A 20,628-nucleotide genomic window follows, 5' to 3' on the forward strand; every position below is an offset into this window, starting at 1 on the left:
GATTCACAACACGTGTAGCTTTAATTTGGTATGTTACATGTGTGATTTCATGAAAGTTTGATTTTTTGAGTAATTTATTTGAATTTGACGCTCTGCATTTTCACTGGCTTTTGGCCAGTCCCACATATCCCATAAACTTTGGTGTTCAAGACTTACTAGAAACACAAGCTCTACATTGAACAAATACAATACAGGCCAACTAACCTACAGATGTAGGATCTTAATTTGATCACCCTGTTGAGGGGGACTTTCCTGCAATGTAGAAAATGTAAAATGTTTAAAACATTTGAGGTTCAAAAACACTTCTGAAGTTTGTAATTTCCACATTGAAATTTCAGACTTGATTTAGCCTTTTGAGAAATGCATCAACCCCTACAGAAATGTCAATTATAATTCACATAAAAATTCATATTTCCTGTTGCTGCAGGATTTGTTTCCTGCTGTAGCAAACTTGCTCAAATTAAGATGCTATATCTGTATAGGGTTAGCATCTACATTACAACAAACTTGTGATTTTGGGCATGTACTGTAAAACATTTCATAAAACTATTGTACTGCACATTTTGGATAATCAAAATTTCTCGATTTTAACACAACCCCTGAAACTTTTGGCAAGTTTGGAGTATTAATTAAGGTTGCAAAATTCATGAACAACCATTGAAATGAGAAAGTATTTTTCACCCACAACAAGTTTAATTTAGATATGGTTGATGTGAATGTCTAAATATTACAGTTGTGAATTATCCAAAGGGAGCGTCTGCCTGCTGTTTTCATCTGAATGTCATCTCCCCATGTGTAATTCACAAGTTTTTGTGCGTGAAGTTGCATTAGGAGAAATCCCATGCAGCCTTGATGGAACATGGGAATGTGAGATGGAATCTACACCTCTATTATGATGATAGAAACCCTCATTATTTTGTTGAATGCTTTTTTTGTTGAATGCTTTTTAATTTTCAGCGTATAATGTCTATATAGCCTGCCATACACTTTCTCAGTCTGAACTTCTAACGTGAGTGGGGTGGTGTGGCTTCGTGACATTGATCGCAAGATCGCAAGAGCAGCTGCTCACAGATTTGACAGCTACAACGCAGTTCCATCTCCATCACAGCTTATACATCTGCTGTGCTTCTGTCTGCTATCGCCGGATAATGCTTGATCTGATTGAATCTAGGCTTTATTAGAGTATAAAAGAAGATAGTTTTGGTCATAAAGTCAGTTTAGTCTAAAACAGTTTTGTGAGATGTGGTAATTTGGCAAACTTTCTTTTTTGTACTTTTTATCCCCCATTTGTAGTTACAGTCTTGTCCCGTCACTGCAACTCCCGTACAGACTCAGGAGAGGTGAAGGTTGAGAGCCATGTGTCCACCAAAACACAGTCCTGCCAAGCCACACTGCCCACTTAACCCAGCCACACTAATGTGTTGGAGGAAACACTGTACAACTGGCAACCAAAGTCAACATGCATGCGCCCGGCCCACCACAGGAGTCACTAGAGCCACCCCCTAACCCAGACAACACTGGGCCAACTGTGCACCACCTCATGGGTCTCCCAGTCACAGCCAACTGTGACACAGCATGGGATTTGAACCCAGGTCTATAGTAACACCGTCAGCACTGCGATGCACTGTCATAGACCTCTGTGCCACTCAAGAGGCCAACATTTCTTAATTAACCAAATCGAAAACAAAGCTAAATCAACTAATTGATGTGATCGAGTCCTTCAGCATTATGGCTGAAGCCTGATAGAGAAAGAGTTTCTTACCTTGAGTGGTTCAAGATAGCCTTCCAGTGCAGGATGGAAGGAAGTTAGAGCACTGAGACTGAGGTGTGCTTTTTCAACCATTTGGTCAAAGAGATAGCTGAATGTGTAAGCTGAAAAACACTGGTAAAACAAGTGGAAAACATCCATTCTATGTTCGACATTGAGGTGCTGGGATGCGAGGCCGAATTGCTGTGGATGCCAGGGAATGGAGTGAAAACGTCAGGAGGACTACATGAGAAGACTACTATAGGGGTTTTCTAGTTTTTCTTTCTACTGATGAAGAAAAAATACAGTATTACCCTATGCTGGAAAATCAACAAAAAAAATCCCCATTCATCATTGATTCTAATCACTTTATTTCAATACATATTACTAATACAAAATAGTATGTACAAAGGCTAAACTAGGTATTTTTTGCATAGACGGAACAGTGAGGTTAAAGAAAGCCAGAATGGAATGGCACAGTAAACTCCAATAACTACCACACAGGAAGGACAGATGACTTCATGGGGTAAAGCTCAGTAAAAAAAATACTCGTACCCACATCAAGCAGTAAAAATACTAGATAAAATGGCCAATGTTATAGGATGCTCATCATCTGTAGAAAACAACTCATAAAATCAGAGTGAGAGAGAGACTCTGATGACAACTGTCATTTGGGTTTCTATTAAGATAGTTCATCACACTGTCTGCTGTACCGGTCCCTTAGGTTTAATTTAATTTAAAAGAGCACATTTGGGGGGGGGGGGGGGGGGGGTTCGCTTGGTGTAGTCTAACCGCTGACAACAGCTCACTCATTGGTTCACTGCTGTTTGAAAATCTTACAATATACCAAAATGTTCTGTTTTTTAGATTCAAACATATACGGTTTAGGTAACAGTGCCAACAAAAAAGCAACACATCAACAATGTCAGTCTTCAAACATGAAAGGCAAATGAGTGTACAGGGTATCATGGAATTTTGTGACACACTTTCCTTTATTTCAAAAATAGCAGGATTTAAAGAATGAAATGTAGTGCACCACCTTATATTCAGAGTGATTTTACATGTAGCAGAGAAACTCCACAGGACAAGGCTGACATGTAGCAGATAATACTGCCGTTTGCCACGACACTACATCAAACACACTATTCAAGAGCATACACTTCAGAACAGCTCAGATAGTCAGCTTTAGTGGTGGGGGATTAGAGAAGAGATTATAAAAATATGTCAAAGGTGGTAGATAGAAATGAGCTGCTTCCTTTCAAATTCCCTCATAGCCGACAAAACCCCAACAACCATTCTTCCCTTTCCGTCTCTAGTCTGTGGCAGTGTTTCCATGTGAAGAGAGTCAATACTTAATGCTCATTCCAAATCCATGCATGAAATGTATCTCTCACTACAAGCTGCAATAGTGTAAAAACATGAATACAGTACTAACCTCAAAAAAACATATGAACATTTCATATACACTGCTCCTGAATGAAAATGTACAAATGCAAACAAACTATCAAAGGAATAAAATATTAATAAAATAACAATTCATGGGTAGGATATTAGTTAACACCCATACAGCTGAGAAAATGATTTCCAAAAATATACAGTCAGAGAGAGTGTAGGTGTTAGTTGGTAAGATCCTGCTGTCATTTAGAATTTCATTTCATATCAAATGATGCCAATAGGTATTAGGTTCATGAGTTCCTTCCTACTGTAGAGGTGCAACTGCAACAGTTGATCATTTGTGAAATTAGATTATTTACACTCAGGACTAGCATAAGCTTACTGCAGTAAAAGGAATTCTGTTGCTTAGTCAGTGTCATCTGAGATTTAACACATTCCACAGGGCAAGGTTGGGCAGGCATTTATAAAAGTGGTACAGGCATGGTTAAAGACATACCGCAGATAATAGAATAGCACTCTTAATTTAAAAGATCTTCGTATATCGTCCTACTCTGACTGCATGTTCCTCCCTCAAAACGGGACTTGGATAAATGCCTGTGGCAAAGTTAAGACAGGAAGGTGGTTTAGTTGCACCTTGAACAGGAACGTTTCTTTTATCTTCAAATCTCCCGTCTAACTATCCTTTTATAATCCCGAGGATAAAATACTAATGATGTTATGTTCTCCGGATAACTGACAGTGAGCTTCAGACAAAACAAAGCCAAGTAGAACATAGTAAAACAGCATATTGTATAAAAGCAAGAGACAAAAACAATTTGTGTTAAAGTAACAGGCCTTCTTATACTGCACCCCTACGAACATGAACAAACAACAATTGTTAAAAAAATGAGAAACCAATTGACGATGGGAGAATGTGAGAGAAGCAAAGACATGAATGAATTCCCTCAGAAGAACAGAAACATTTCTGAATGGTTGAAAACTGACATTTCAAAGAGGGCAGTGACAGTTACACGTTACATGAATGACAACGGAAAAGCAGTTTGTGATTTTGAGATGATTCTTGAACCACGTCTGACATATAAACAGTGTGAAGCTGGTTCGTCTTCGGGATTTTTAAATATATATCTATCTATCTTCATGCTGAAGAGGCTATTCTGCATTTCATTCAACATCAAACCATTCCACCCCAAATCAGTTCACACAATGTGGCAATGTCAGACTTTTACAATACAGTAATGATCCCAGATATGATCAGTGATGTCTATGATGTTAGATGCAAGCATAGTGACAAATAAAACTCCCCTCACCACCACCCAATCTTACTCAAGGGAGAGGGTGCAAGGATTTACAAGGGAGGTACAAAGGATACACATGTAGGTCTACACTCTACAGCAAACAAGTTCTTAAGGGACCAAAAACAACTGTCACGTCGCCACAAATGTCTATCCTGGCATGTACCTTGCAGAATTTGCTGGAGCGCTAAATTGTGATGACTGTTTGTGGATGCACCCAGGCTGAGGGGATGTGAAGCCTGTGCTTTACATCAGCAGCTGTCATGTTTTCCCTGTGGAGTATGACGGGGGCATCCGGTGAATCAGAGGTAAAGGTGAGCAACAACCAACTGAGCCTGTGACGCAGCTACACACAAACCAGCATCTGCTGCAATCTACCACTATGTAGGGTACGTACATCCCAATATGTTCAAATAAAGATGTCCTAATCAGCCTTAATTAATGACCTTAGATGATCCTGCAGATGATCCTTGCTGCAGACGGAGAGTGTAAAAGCTAGGCAGCAGTGTCTCTGAGCTAGCTGTGTTTGGTTACATTACCTCTACTTCCCCTTTATTCTTCATGTAGCAGCAATGCAGTGTCAGAGTTCTTACACTTCTTATCCCAAGCAGAATCCTAGCCCCAACTCTCCTACATTTGTAAGATCACATTTATTAGTGCCTCCCGGGTGGTGCAGTGGTTAAGGGAGCCAGCTGTGCCACCAGAGACTCTCTGGGTTCGTGCCCAGGCTCTGTCGTAACCGGCCGCGGTGGGGCGACGCACAATTGGCCTAGCGTCGTACGGGTTAGGGAGGGTTTGGCCGGTAGGGAAATCCTTGTCTCATCGTGCACCAGCGACTCCTGTGGTGGGCCGGGCGCAGTGCACGCTAACCAAGGTTGCCAGGTGTTTCCTCCGACACATTGGTGTGGCTGGCTTCCGGGTTGGATGCGCGCTGTGTTAAGAAGCAGTGTGGCTTGGCTGGGTTGTGTATTGGAGGATGCATTACTTCCAACCTTTGTCTCTCCTGAGCCAGTACGGGAGTTGTAGCGGTGAGACAAGATAGTAGCTACTAAACAATTGGATACCATGAAATTGGGGAGAAAAAGAGGTAAAAAATAAAAATAAATTTTTTTTTAGCTTTGATTATCTAACTTCTTATCAAATTTCCCAAAGTACAGTAAACATTCAGCCAGTTCAGCCAACCTCCATGTTAATGATGAATCAGTTTATCGATTACTACAAGCAGACGGTTGGCAGTGAACGCCTCTTAAAGTTCCCTCTTCTTCTGCACAATGACATGTTAAAGGAAAACTGGGTTGCGTTCATTAGGGCAAGCACTGGAAAATGTGCGTTTCCAGGTAGTCCCACACTGTTTCACTCTGTTTTGATGGAGCCTAATGGACATGATCCTGTTGGTAAAGCCCTCCTAAGTAGTTTAGAGTGTAGATATCCAAGTGGCCTGAACAGAACTACACTTGTTGTTCAGGACTCCTGTGGTTGAGCCATACATTGACCTACGTTGTGGCGCCAGTAACAGGACGCGTTGCCGTATCTAAACCACTGCATCACCTTTTGATCCGATTCCCTCCCTCACCTTCCACCCCCTCTGTGACAGACTGAAGCAGGGGATGTGCTTTGAAAACTACAACAGCAGGAGCATCCAGACTAGAGGTGTAGATAGATACATCATCACTTAGTCTAGAAGGAATGTCAGTGGAAATGTGTACTGCGAAGAGTTTCTATCCCTTCTGCCGTTCTGACATGTAAAAAGAAAGAGAGAGAGGAAGAGGAGAGAGCGAGAGAGAAGGAGATGGAGAAAGAGAGGGATTTGTTTTTTAAAGAGTTCAGGTGTGCAAGAGGAGAAACAGCAGAGAAACTCTTCAGACGATCAATGCTGTAGTAGACGTTTGAAGGCAGCCATCCATCCAGCAGTTCTGTTCTCTCTCTCCTCTCAAATCTCACGCTGCCTCCACTGCAGTAGCAGCTCCATCAGTCTGATCTAATGCTGCAGTCACTAGTCTCAGCCCTCAGAGAGTGAGAGAGAGCACCAGATATGTGCCAGTCCTGACGGGCCCGTATTAAACACATTCATTTTGTAACCGTCTATTTATTTGATTTCAGAATGGAAGTACTGGTGGTTATAGACTATCTTAAGATGAATGAACTAATTGTAATTCACTCTGGATAAGTGTCTGCTAAATGACTAAACTTTGAAATGTAAATGTAGGTGGAAGTTGAAAAGAAAACAACAGTGGTATGTTTCTTTGTGTGTTGCATGGTGAGATGGTTATCTGGGTGATTTGGTTGAAATGACTATTGATTTCAAGATTTGTAATTCTTCCTATCACAGAACATTCCTGACGTTCCAAGAACCTGTCTGAATCCAGAGCACCACGCACTAAGGACTCCTGGCATTATAACCTTGATCCTAACCCCTGACCTCTGGCCATCCACAGCCTCAGCCTCATCCATTTTACAGCTCTGACAAGAGATAAGACTTAGCATATCAAACACTCCATTCCATATGAGCATAAAGAACACATTTAGAAAAACAATCATGTTGTAATGGGGGAAAAACATTGTTGTCTGACATTTTCAATAACAAAAAGTTCCAGGGAGTAGAAAACTAGCATGCTATGTTGGAGCCTTTCATCATTTACAAGGGAAAGTTAACATAAATAATCAACACGACAAAATCCATGAAAGCCAGGAGGGAACTACAATATCTGTTTTGTTGTCTTCTCTTTCTTTGCCTTGCAGGGGGATGTGAGTATTAGTAAAGCGTTTGTCGTTTCACAAAATTCGTACTTCCCACAAAACTGTTAGTACAAGCACCCCAAAAATATAAATGTACTTCTGAAGAGGAGAGCGATAGCCTAAGGGTTCCTTGCCAAAAGTATATTTGTCCTTTTATCTTCCAGTCCCATTTTTCTTTGGCAAATGAATGGTGGAGTGGACAGAGCAGAGGAGGAGGGTGACACAGCTGCAGTGTGTACAGGGTTTCTGGGAAGAATGGGGAGGCTTAGTGATGCAGTGGGTAAGGGGGGGATAGGGGGTCATCCAGAGTCTTTCCCATCAGGCAGCGTATGGGGCTCGTTTCACTGTGTGCCTTCTGTCACCCGCTACGCGTCGTACTTCTTCCCCGTTCTATGGATTTGGTGGAACAGTGTCATGGAGAACGCCATGCCGAGGAGCTGCAGAGGAGAGGGAGAACACAGTGAATTTGAAGTCTAAATGGGTTTTATTATTGTTATTGACACAATGAATGGTACAGTGCAGCCAGCTCTGAGTGATGTGTATACAGATGTAAGATCTTAATTTGAGCCAGTTTGCTACAGCAGGAAAAAATCTTGCAGCCACAGGAAATGCAAATTATTATTTGGATTATAATTCATGGATATTGTTGTCAGACATTAAGTATCTGGTATAAAAAAAATATATTGTCACATGCGCCAAATACAACAGCAAAATGCTTACTTATGAGCCCCTAACCAACAGTGCAGTTAAAAAAAATATGGATAAGAATAAGAGATAAAAGTAACAAGTAATTAATAAAGAGCAGCAGTAAAATAACAATAGCGAGACTATATACAGGGGGGTACCAGTATAGAGTCAATGTGCGGGGGGCACCGGTTAGTTTAGGTATTATGTACATGAAGGAAGAGTTATTAAAGTGATTATGTATTGATGACAACATAGAGTATCAGTGGTGTAAAGAGGGGGGGAGCAATGCAAATAGTCTGGGTAGGCATTTGGCTAGATGTTCAGGAGTCTTATGGCTCTTGGACCTAGACTTGGCGCTCAGGTACCGCTTGCTGTGCAGTAGCAGAGAGAACAGCCTATAACTAGCGTGGCTGGAGTCTTTCTCAATTTTAGGGTCTTCCTCTGACACTGCCTGGTATGGAGGTCCTGGATGGCAGGAAGCTTTACCCTTGTGATGTAATGGGCCGTTAGCACTACCCTCTGGAGTGCCTTGCAGTCGGAGTCCGAGCTGTTCAACCTTTTAAGGATCTGAGGACCCATGCCAAATTTTTTCAGTCTCCTGAGGGGGAATAGGTTTTGTTGTGCCCTCTTCATGACTGTCTTGGTGTGCTTGGACCATGTTGGGGTAGCCTAGTGGTTAGTGTGTTGGACTGGTAACTGAAAGGTTGCAAGAGCAAATCCCTGAGCTGATAAGGTAAAAATCTGTCATTCTGCCCCTGAAGGAGGCAGTTAACCCACTGTTCCTAGGCTGTCATTGAAAATAAGAATTTGTTCTTAACTGACTTGCCTAGTTAAATAAAAAAATGTTTGTTTGTTGGTGATGTGGACACCAAGGAACTTGAAGCTTTCAACCTGCTCCACTGCCGCCGCGTCGATGAGAATGGGGGCGTGCTTGGTCCTGTAGTCCACTTATAAGTATTTTCAAATACACAGTCAAAAACAAGTACTTTTATTTGAGTATTTGAATGAATCGTTAATTGTAAAAAATAAAATAAAAAAAATACTTGACCAAATTGTATTTAAGAAGATTTTCAAATAATTGTTTAAAAATACTATTTTTAAATACCTGGGTAAACGCATGCAAGTGTATTTGAGTCAGTGTATTCACATTTTTTAATACTTCCCAAACTTCGGACGTTTGTGATATTTGAAATCGTATTTGAAACCTGGTCAGACTTTTGTAGCGGTTGATTTTTTGTAAGGTAAAATCAAGTCTGAAATTTCGAAGGGAAATGACAAACTTCAGAAGCCTATTTAAACCTCAAATACTCTACAAGTTGCAGAAAGTTCTCCTGCAACAGGGTGATAAAATGAAGATCCTACATCTGTACTGTGCTACACTAGTGTTGTGTTACCTCTCTCTCTCCACACATAAACTTCCTCTGTATCTCACTGAAGGAATAACGTGAGATAAGTGAGCGCATTATGTCAATTAGGCAAATTTTGATGCACCTGAATTTTTTTAAATTCTCTTTGAAGTTTTCCATTAAGAAATAGCACGACTACTTTCACATCAAACAAAGTCGGAAGGCTGATCCTAAATTCTTTATCTGAAGCAGTAAGGACGGGAGTGAGTGGTACTCTTTATTATAGAACAGACCTGGGTTCAAATATGATTTAAAATCTTTTTAAAATCTTCAGCGTTTGCCTTAGCCTGCCTGGAGTGCCATATGGATGGGGTTTACAGTTTTGAGACTGAAACCAGGTCTGTTACAGAAGCAGACTGCACTTACTGCAGCCAGAAGTGACCTTGAGTGAGTAATCACAGTTATTATACCAGTCTCCAGAGCAAGGCTAAGCACACACCACAGATCACACCCCAAACCATACACTGTCACACACAGACCCACAACCTTGTTGTGTGTATGTACTGACATGTATGTTTAACCGATAGATGCACACACACACTACATGTTCATGTTTTGAAATGTATGTCAATTGTAAAGTCTTATCTGTAATGTATTTTTCGTTAGGTGTCGGACCCCTGGCATACAGGTGTACTGTACTGTCTCACTAATGGGCTGTGGGATGTTATCTAGGTGGTGGGGTCAGGTCAAAGGTCAAAGCCCTGCAGAGGAAAGGGGAAGGGTCTATTGCCTTTCTGCTGCTGCATGCTCAGCCTACTATATACTATGCTTTAGAGGAGATCCAGATCCCCATTCTCTCTCATTCTCTTTCCTGCTCTCTTTCTCTCCCTCCCTCTCAAACACCCTATGCAAATGTTAGGTGTGTTTGGGATTTGTGTGTGTGCAGACAGAAGCATACCATCCCTGTGGTACAGTCTAAAATCATGGTGACTACACTAGTCTACATGAAAGAGATTGGGCTCTGCTGCCTCTGAGACAGAGGGTTGGGGATAGCAGAGTGACAGAATGCTGGAGTTAGACAGGTAGGGAAGACAGGAAGGGTAGACAAGGAGACAGACAGGGAGGGAAGACAGGAAGGGTAGACAAGGAGCAGACAGGTAGGGCACACAGAGAATCACACAATAACAGAAGATAGTCAGACAAAAAGGAAAGTGAGTCAGACTTCTGAGTTGGGTACTTTAGGTTAGTCAGAGAGACAGACCACAAGGACAGAGAGACAGGCATGTACTTTAGGTTAGTCAGAGAGACAGACCACAAGGACAGAGAGACAGACAGGTACTTTAGGTTAGTCAGAGAGACAGACAGGTACTTTAGGTTAGTCAGAGAGACAGACAGGTACTTTAGGTTAGTCAGAGAGACAGACCACAAGGACAGAGAGACAGGCATGTACTTTAGGTTAGTCAGAGAGACAGACCACAAGGACAGAGAGACAGACAGGTACTTTAGGTTAGTCAGAGAGACAGACAGGTACTTTAGGTTAGTCAGAGAGACAGACCACAAGGACAGAGAGACAGGCATGTACTTTAGGTTAGTCAGAGAGACAGACCACAAGGACAGAGAGACAGACAGGTACTTTAGGTTAGTCAGAGAGACAGACAGGTACTTTAGGTTAGTCAGAGAGACAGACCACAAGGACAGAGAGACAGGCAGGTACTTTAGGTTAGTCAGAGAGACAGACAGGTACTTTAGGTTAGTCAGAGGCACAGACCACAAGGGCAGAGAGACAGACAGGTACTTTAGGTTAGTCAGAGAGACAGACAGGTTCTTCAGGTTAGTCAGAGGCACAGACCACAAGGACAGAGAGACAGACAGGTACTTTAGGTTAGTCAGAGAGACAGACAGGTACTTTAGGTTAGTCAGAGACACAGACCACAAGGACAGAGAGACAGGCAGGTACTTTAGGTTAGTCAGAGACACAGACCACAAGGACAGAGAGACAGACAGGTACTTTAGGTTAGTCAGAGAGACAGACAGGTACTTTAGGTTAGTCAGAGAGACAGACCACAAGGACAGAGAGACAGACAGGTACTTTAGGTTAGCAACAGAGACAGACAGGACAGGTACTTTAGGTTAGTCAGAGAGACAGACCACTAGGACAGACAGAGTGAGAGACAGGTACTTTAGGTTAGTAAGATTGCACACCACAAGGACAGCGAGACAGACAGGTACTTTAGGGTAGACAGAGAGTAAGACAAGAAGGACACACATGAGGAACATAGAGATGCAGCAGCATGCTGAGATCTCTTTATCAGGTCTCATATCACTTCCAAGTGTCTGGCTCTGGATCCAGCTCCAGTGTTCGGCACAGCGCCAGGGGGATTTCATTCCCTCAGACAGGACCAGGGTGCACCAGACACCATCTTCAATATTTCAGTATGGCAGAATGTGTGTGTGCTACTACACTCACGGAGCATGGACCTTATTACGGGGCTGTCTCTTACAGGCAGGGTGAGAGAGGAGTCACTCACACACACAGGCTCCATGGAGAGCTTGCTGCTTACCTGCACTACCAAGATGCACATGCCAATGGTTCCCATGAGATGCTTATTGTCATCGAGCCACTCCTCCACCTTCTCATAGCAGCCCTAGGGGACAGAAGGATAACAATAGAAGAGTGAGTGGACACTAGCACCTGACAGAGAGAGAGTGAGAAAGAGGAGAAATAGAAGAGAGAAGGATACAGGGCGATGGAGAAGATATAGAGGAATAGTGATAGTTGATGGAGATGAATAATGGTCTGCCGAAATTGTCAAGCAATTTAACACGATACATTTTGAATGTGAGAGACATGAAATATTTCAGACAAACAAAGGTATTCAGAAAAGAACACAGACGCAGTTAAATCACTGTAGGTATCATCTCTGGTTCATGCATACGGCAAGTTCATTCGCAGGTCACAATTACTATTACATACATGACTATCTGGTCATCCCCGCTGGGCAGGATTACATGGCAAATATTAGAACTGAAGTCCCTGATGTTTTGTATTGTAAATGCTCAGGACCGGCATGTTGTCCGGTCCTCTAGCAGTCTCTATGGGGGTACCACAGGGTTCAATTCTCGGGCCGACTCTTTTCTCTGTATATATCAATGATGTTGCTCTTGCTGCGGGCGATTCTCTGATCCACCTCTACGCAGACCACACCGTGCTTCTCCACCTGCATTGCTTGCTGTTTGGGGTTTTAGGCTGGGTTTCTGTACAGCACTTTGAGATATCAGCTGATGTACGAAGGGCTATATAAATAAATTTGATTTGATTTGATTTGATCTCCATCTGGCGGGGGGAGTTTGAAACATACATGACTATCTGGTCATCCCCGCTGGGCAGGATTACATGGCAAATATTAGAACTGAAGTCCCTGATGTTTTGTATTGTAAATGCTCAGGACCGGCATGTTGTCCGGTCCTCTAGCAGTCTCTATGGGGGTACCACAGGGTTCAATTCTCGGGCCGACTCTTTTCTCTGTATATATCAATGATGTTGCTCTTGCTGCGGGCGATTCTCTGATCCACCTCTACGCAGACCACACCATTCTGTATACTTCTGGCCCTTCCTTGGACACTGTGCTATCTAACCTCCAAACGAGCTTCAATGCCATACAACACTCCTTCCATGGCCTCCAACTGCTCTTAAACGCTAGTAAAACCAAATGCATGCTTTTCAACCGTTCGCTGCCTGCACCCGCACGCCCGACTAGCATCACCACCCTGGATGGTTCCGACCTAGAATATGTGGACATCTTTAAGTACCTAGGTGTCTGGCTAGACTGCAAACTCTCCTTCCAGACTCATATCAAACATCTCCAATCCAAAATCAAATCTAGAGTCGGCTTTCTATTTCGCAACAAAGCCTCCTTCACTCATGCCGCAAAACTTACCCTAGTAAAACTGACTATCCTACCGATCCTCGACTTCGGCGATGTCATCTACAAAATAGCTTCCAATACTCTACTCAGCAAACTGGATGCAGTTTATCACAGTGCCATCCGTTTTGTTACTAAAGCACCTTATACCAGCCACTGCGACCTGTATGCTCTAGTCGGCTGGCCCTCGCTACATATTCGTCGCCAGACCCACTGGCTCCAGATCATCTACAAATCTATGCTAGGTAAAGCTCCGCCTTATCTCAGTTCACTGGTCACGATGGCAACACTCACCCGTAGCACGCGCTCCAGCAGGTGTATCTCACTGATCATCCCTAAAGCCAAAACCTCATTTAGCCACCTTTCCTTCCAGTTCTCTGCTGCCTGCGACTGGAACGAATTGCAAAAATCACTGAAGTTGGAGACTTTTATCTCCCTCACCAACTTTAAACATCTGCTATCTGAGCAGCTAACCAATTGCTGCAGCTGTACATAGTCCATCGGTATATAGCCCACCCAATTTACCTACCTCATCCCCATACTGTTTATATTTTATTTTATTTTCTGCTCTTTTGCACACCAGTATCTCTACCTGCACATGACCATCTGATCATTTATCACTCCAGTGTTAATCTGCTAAATTGTAATTATTCGCCTACTTCCTCATGCCTTTTGCACACAATGTATATAGACTCTTTTTTTTCTACTGTGTTATTGACTTGTTTATTGTTTACTCCGTGTTGTCTGTTCACACTGCTATGCTTTATGCTCTATGCCAGGTCGCAGTTGCAAATGAGAACTTGTTCTTAACTAGCCTACCTGGTTAAATAAAGGTGAAAAAAAATATTTAAAAAAATTTGAAATCAAACTGCTTTACGCATAATGAAAGCAAAAGTTTACATGCTGACCAAAAATGCAGACCATTTAAAATCTTAATGATATTCAAAACAATTTAATTCTTATCTTAACACACTTGCAAATGAACTAGTTTAGTAATATAATAATAACAATAATAATAGTATAAATAATAATATAATAACATATGTTATTTAGCTTTTATCCATTTAAAAAATATAGAGTGCTCTTTGTTTTCCCAGGCTTGTGACATTGGCAAATACATTGGATTGTTGCACATTACCTACAGATGTAGGATCTTAATTTGAGCCAGTTTGCTACAGCAGGAAAAAAGTCCTGCAGCCACAAGATATTAATTATTTTCTGGATTACAATTAATGGACAAGGGAAAATCAAGTCTGACATTTCAAAGGGAAAATTACAAACTTCAGAAGTCTTTTTAAACAAGTTTAAAATCTTGTGACTGTGAAATCTTGTGACTGCCCAGTGCCCACCCAGTCCGCTCACCCTTGTGACTGCCCAGTGCCCACCCAGTCCGCTCACCCTTGTGACTGCCCAGTGCCCACCCAGTCCGCTCACCCTTGTCCAAAACATGTTGGTGGAGTTGCGTCCGCACTCTTGGTAGTGCTCCTGGCAGCAGCGGTCGGGCACCATTTTCTCCTTGAGGGCCTCATGCCAATCTGTGTACCCTACCACCCCACAACACTTCCACTGCATCACACACACACACACACACACACACACACACACACACACACACACACACACACACACACACACACACACACACACACACACACACACACACACACACACACACACACACACACACACAGTTAGTGCTACCTGTCTGTGAGCCCTTAAACCAAATCTGATAAATATCACAGTAAGTAGTCTACTGCAATTATTTATGCTCCCTGTACAATGCAGTCCCTATGTAGCTTCAAGGAGCCCATAGCATATTTGAAGAAACAATATGGACTTTCCATACTGGATGTTCCATTAATAATACATTTTTTAACATTCATGGTAAATAAGGCTTCGCTATACAGTAAATGCATTTTTGCACTATCCTGAGGTGAACTTGAGTCCACATGAAAGTTAGTGTGCAGTCATGATGATCCCAGAGTGTTCAGTGTGTTCACATACTACAAACCTCTGCTTGGATGATGTTCCAAGCATTCCTAAGGCCTACGTTGTTGTCTGTGTTGTACAGAGACAAGCCATCCTTCAGGTCCTGCTTGGCATTCTCACTGACCTGAGGACAGATCACAGACAACACAGAAACCTTGATTACAACAATACGTGCTTCGCATTCTCGCTGACCTGAGGACAGATAACACAACCCTGGGTTAGATAGATAGCTTCAGGTGAGCTAGAAATCTGGAAGAAACATTGAAATATACTGTATATCTATTTGACTTTGACTGACGTCACTCAAATCCCTCCACTGAGCTTACATTTAAATATGCCTTATGTATTGCTATAGCATTTTCCTCTCGACTGGATCTTAACAATAAGACCAGTGCTCATTCCATTTTTGGTGGAGATACATATTTCAATGCTTGGCTGTTCCACAGCAGCCCTGTATACCTAGAGGGCTGGGAAACTGTGATAGAATATTGTAGACGGAGAATGGAGATGAGAGTCATTATATTGGGAAATGACACTGTGGAGTGGTTGCTGATTATTTCACAAGGAAGGAAGGAACGGGGCTGGGGCTGGGGAAAGCAATTTGTATCATATTGAAATCTTAAAACGTAAGCACGGTGTCTGTAGAAGTACACGATTTCCCCCCATTGAAGTGAATGGCACATTTATTGTGCCAATGTGGTCAGTGGAAGATACAAGGATATGCAGTGTGTCTGTCATCTCTAATCTACACTCTGAGATGAAGCACAAACAAAGTTGAACAATGTTTCCATTTACATTTCAGTCGTTTAGACAACGGTCTTATCGAGAGCAACTTACAGTTAAGTGTATTCGTCTTAAGATAGCTGTGTGAGACAACAACATTGTTACTAAAGACTGGCTCGTTGTTTGGTAAAAGGTGAAAATTAATATGAAAGGACCGGACATCAAAGTACAATACTTCTGGACAGGAACTGAGCAGCCAGAGAATAACAACAATCGATTCTTGCTTGAGGATATTGAAATATAAGATGACCCTTTGAAAGACCAGTAGTCCCCTACTATTCTGTGTCACAATCAGTGAGCCACAGCAAAACATTTGAACTCATTTGAATTATCTTGAGTGATACATACTGATTCATAATCGGTGTGAAAAAAATAAAACAAGTGTAAATAAATGATTTGCTGAATTAATCATAAGAGAGGAATTTGTTTCTTCAGAGTAATTATAATTTCACAAAGAATAAAAAATGATCATTAATCATGCATAACCCACTTAAATTCTCCCAAATCTTTGAAATAAGATTACTATAATTTCAAATCATCCTTTTTTCTCCCTCTCTCTGCCAAAGTGGAGCAGTGTGTGCGTAATGTACCTCATCAGTCGGGAGGAATCATCATATCTGTCACTTAGTGCTCTCCATCATTTTCCTGCACAATCATCCATCTCTCCCAGCCCCATATCTCCATCTCTCCACTATCATCCATCTCTCAGCCCCATGTCTCCATCTCTCCACTATCATCCATCTCTCTCTCTCTCAGCCCCATGTCTCGATCTCTCGACTATCATCCATTTCTCCCTCTCTCAGCCCCATGTCTCCATCTCTCCACTATCATTCATCTCTCCCTCCCTCAGCCCCATGTCTCCATCTTTCCACTATCATCCAGCTCTTTCTCTCTTAGCCCCATGTCTCCATCTCTCCACTATCATCCATCTCTCCCTCTCTCAGCCCCATGTCTCCATCTCTCCACTATCATCCAGCTCTCCCTCTCTCAGCCGCATGTCTCCATCTCTTCACTATCATCCATCTCTCCCTCTCTCAGCCCCATGTCTCCATCTCTCCCTCTCTCAGCCCCATGTCCCCATCTCTCCACTATCATCCATCTCTCCCTCTCTCAGCCCCATGTCTCCATCTCTCCCTCTCTCCACTATCATCCATCTCTCCCTCTCTCAGCCCCATGTCTCCATCTCTCCCTCTCTCAGCCCCATGTCTCCAGCTCTCCTTCTCTCAGCCCCATGTCTCCATCTCTCCACTATCAGCCATCTCTCCCTCTCTCAGCCCCATGTCTCCAGCTCTCCCTCTCTCAGCCCCATGTCTCCATCTCTCCACTATCATCCATCTCTCCCTCTCTTAGCCCCATGTCTACATCTCTCCACTATCATCCAGCTCTCCCTCTCTCAGCCCCATGTCTCCATCTCTCCACTATCATCCAGCTCTCCCTCTCTCAGCCCCATGTCTCCATCTCTCAACTATCATCCATCTCTCCCTCTCTCAGCCCCATGTCTCCATCTCTCCACTATCATCCAGCTCTCCCTCTCTCAGCCCCATGTCTCCATCTCTCCACTATCATCCAGCTCTCCCTCTCTCAGCCCCATGTCTCCATCTCTCCACTGTCATCCATCTCTCAGCCCCATGTCTCCATCTCTCCACTATCATCCAGCTCTCCCTCTCTCAGCCCCATGTCTCCATCTCTCCACTATCATCCAGGTCTCCCTCTCTCAGCCCCATGTCTCCATCTCTCCACTATCATCCAGCTCTCCCTCTCTCAGCCCCATGTCTCCATCTCTCCACTATCATCCAGCTCTCCCTCTCTCAGCCCCATGTCTCCATCTCTCCACTGTCATCCATCTCTCAGCCCCATGTCTCCATCTCTCCACTATCATCCAGCTCTCCCTCTCTCAGCCCCATATCTCCATCTCTCCACTATCATTCATCTCTCCCTCCCTCAGCCCCATGTCTCCATCTCTCCACTATCATCCATCTCTCCCTCCCTCAGCCCCATGTCTCCATCTCTCCACTATCATCCAGCTCTCCCTCTCTCAGCCCCATGTCTCCATCTCTCCACTATCATCCAGCTCTCCCTCTCTCAGCCCCATGTCCTCATCTCTCCACTACCATCCAGCTCTCCCTCTCTCAGCCCCACGTCTCCATCTCTCCACTATCATTCATCTCTCCCTCCCTCAGCCCCATGTCTCCATCTCTCCACTATCATCCATCTCTCAGCCCCATGTCTCCATCTCTCCACTATCATCCATCTCTCATCCCCATGTCTCCACCTCTCCACTATCATCCATCTCTCACTCTCTCAGCCCCATGTCTCCATCTCTCCACTATCATCCAGCTCTCCCTCTCTCAGCCCCATGTCTCCATCTCTCCACTATCATCCAGCTCTCCCTCTCTCAGCCCCATGTCTCCATCTCTCCACTGTCATCCATCTCTCAGCCCCATGTCTCCATCTCTCCACTATCATCCAGCTCTCCCTCTCTCAGCCCCATGTCTCCATCTCTCCACTATCATCTAACTCTCCCTCTCTCAGCCCCATGTATCCACCTCTCCACTATCATCCATCTCTCCCTCTCTCAGCCCCATGTCTCCATCTCTCCACTATCATTCATCTCTCCCTCCCTCAGCCCCATGTCTCCATCTCTCCACTATCATCCATCTCTCCCTCCCTCAGCCCCATGTCTCCATCTCTCCACTATCATCCAGCTCTCCCTCTCTCAGCCCCATGTCTCCATCTCTCCACTATCATCCAGCTCTCCCTCTCTCAGCCCCATGTCCTCATCTCTCCACTACCATCCAGCTCTCCCTCTCTCAGCCCCACGTCTCCATCTCTCCACTATCATTCATCTCTCCCTCCCTCAGCCCCATGTCTCCATCTCTCCACTATCATCCATCTCTCAGCCCCATGTCTCCATCTCTCCACTATCATCCATCTCTCATCCCCATGTCTCCACCTCTCCACTATCATCCATCTCTCACTCTCTCAGCCCCATGTCTCCATCTCTCCACTATCATCCAGCTCTCCCTCTCGCAGCCCCATGTCTCCATCTCTCCACTATCATCCAGCTCTCCCTCTCTCAGCCCCATGTCTCCATCTCCCACTGAGTCTCTCTCTCTACTCTATCCCTCCTTCCTACCTCTCTGCACTCTCTTGCTCATTACTGCTCCCCACAGCCACACAATCACAGGAGAGAACAGGGGACCAGTCATCATTGAGCCCAAAAGCACCTTCTTCGAACCTAGCTTGAAATGCAACATAATGATCAAGTGTTTACCACAGTTAGCGAGGCATACTAATGACTGCAAAACAAACGACAGGCTTGATCTCTCACTACTTTGATCAATTTTTCTCTCTTCACAGCAGAAATGGTTGCAAACACATTGTGTGAGTTCTGATAAAACGCTTGACTCAAGTCTATACTGATGGTGAAGTAGTTCCCTGATAGCAAAACTATGCCATTCCTAGAGAAAAATCACTCATGATGAGATTAACTTTCCTCAGCACCTGTCAAAATGCATCAACAGAATACCTAAAGGAGACATATTGACAGAGTGTAAAATGTGTCTCATTATGGAGCACACTGTACTGGCTTCCTCTGGGCTGCAGATCCACCTGCATCAGCAGAATAGGATGGGAGCGAGAGAGGCCATCCATCATGTCCAAGCAAGCCAGGGGGATGCGGGCTGCAGGCTGGAGCCATGGCCAGGTGGATGGGATGGACAGTGAGAGGGAGTAAGAGGGAAAGGCCATTACACTACTATAAGTGATTAGATAAGGAGCCAGCTTCACACCGGTCACCGTGTGTCTCCGGTGCTGGAGACAGACACACTAACATAGAGGTGGGTTGTGCTGTTTGGTGTTGTCATGACGTTGGCCTCTTTGGGTATAGCCACCCCATCCCCCTCTCCCTGCCTCCCCCTTTCCTCCTTCAACTAGGCTGCTGTGGTCAGAGGTCGTAAATTCCTGAGAAGACCCTGCCACATGGCCACATAGTAGAGAGAGAGTAGATTTTCATGGAGAACAAAGGAAATCCTTCCACCTCACAGAACTTGAGGTACGAACAAATTTCATGTTCCGGAGAAAGTATAAAAGATCAGTGAAGAATCCAGCTACGAACTGGTCCGTTTGTCACAACTTGGGGAAGCTCATGGGAGACGGTGTGGCCACATTATCATAACGCTCTTTATATAATAGCCTCAGATATGAGGTTTACATCTAATTGTTGTATAAGATGAATAGGATTTTGGACTGTTTAATGAAGAAAAATACAATTCCCTTCTGAGTTGAACTAAATCAGAGGACCGCCCCTGAGCCCAGTTAGGGTCAGACATCCTGGGACAGCCCTCTTCGGCCCTTCCGAATAAAACCCCCACTCGGGTTTTCGATCAGCAGACTGAGCTTACCTCAATTACGAGATGGCTAAAGGTTACAGAACATGCTTTTCTCCATTAGGATGAGACAAAGGTTGTAGACCATGGCTGAATCTTTTAACCATATCACGTGGTTAAACACTTAGACTATTGATACCGACAGAATTATTTATTTATTTATTTTATTTTACCTTTATTTAACCAGGCAAGTCAGTTAAGAACAAATTCTTAACTGACTTAACTGAAAATAGGTAAGAAAACCACTAAAGGCTGTGTGACTCACCACACATCTTACAGCTTACATTGTGGTGCTTTAATGCTCACGGAGGGAGAACTATATTGTTGATCAAAGAGAAAATA

General features: G+C 43.6%; 1 protein-coding gene across 3 annotated transcripts in view; it reads right to left on the reverse strand.

The window, feature by feature from the left end:
• Positions 1-2,717: 2,717 nt before the first annotated feature.
• LOC109867608 (tetraspanin-9) overlaps positions 2,718-20,628 on the reverse strand; it is a 290,148-nt gene continuing 272,237 nt past the window's right edge. For all 3 annotated transcript variants that reach the window (XM_031801318.1, XM_031801319.1, XM_020456855.2), the window contains 4 exons: positions 15,138-15,239; positions 14,561-14,692; positions 11,765-11,848; positions 2,718-7,607 (listed from right to left, as the gene is read on the reverse strand). In XM_031801318.1, the coding sequence (XP_031657178.1) occupies positions 7,536-7,607; positions 11,765-11,848; positions 14,561-14,692; positions 15,138-15,239 (390 nt within the window). In that variant the 3' untranslated portion in view covers positions 2,718-7,535. The remainder of the gene's footprint in view (positions 7,608-11,764; positions 11,849-14,560; positions 14,693-15,137; positions 15,240-20,628) is intronic.

The sequence above is a fragment of the Oncorhynchus kisutch genome, linkage group LG22 (assembly GCF_002021735.2).
Source record: "Oncorhynchus kisutch isolate 150728-3 linkage group LG22, Okis_V2, whole genome shotgun sequence".
Classification (NCBI taxonomy): Eukaryota; Metazoa; Chordata; class Actinopteri; order Salmoniformes; family Salmonidae; genus Oncorhynchus; species Oncorhynchus kisutch.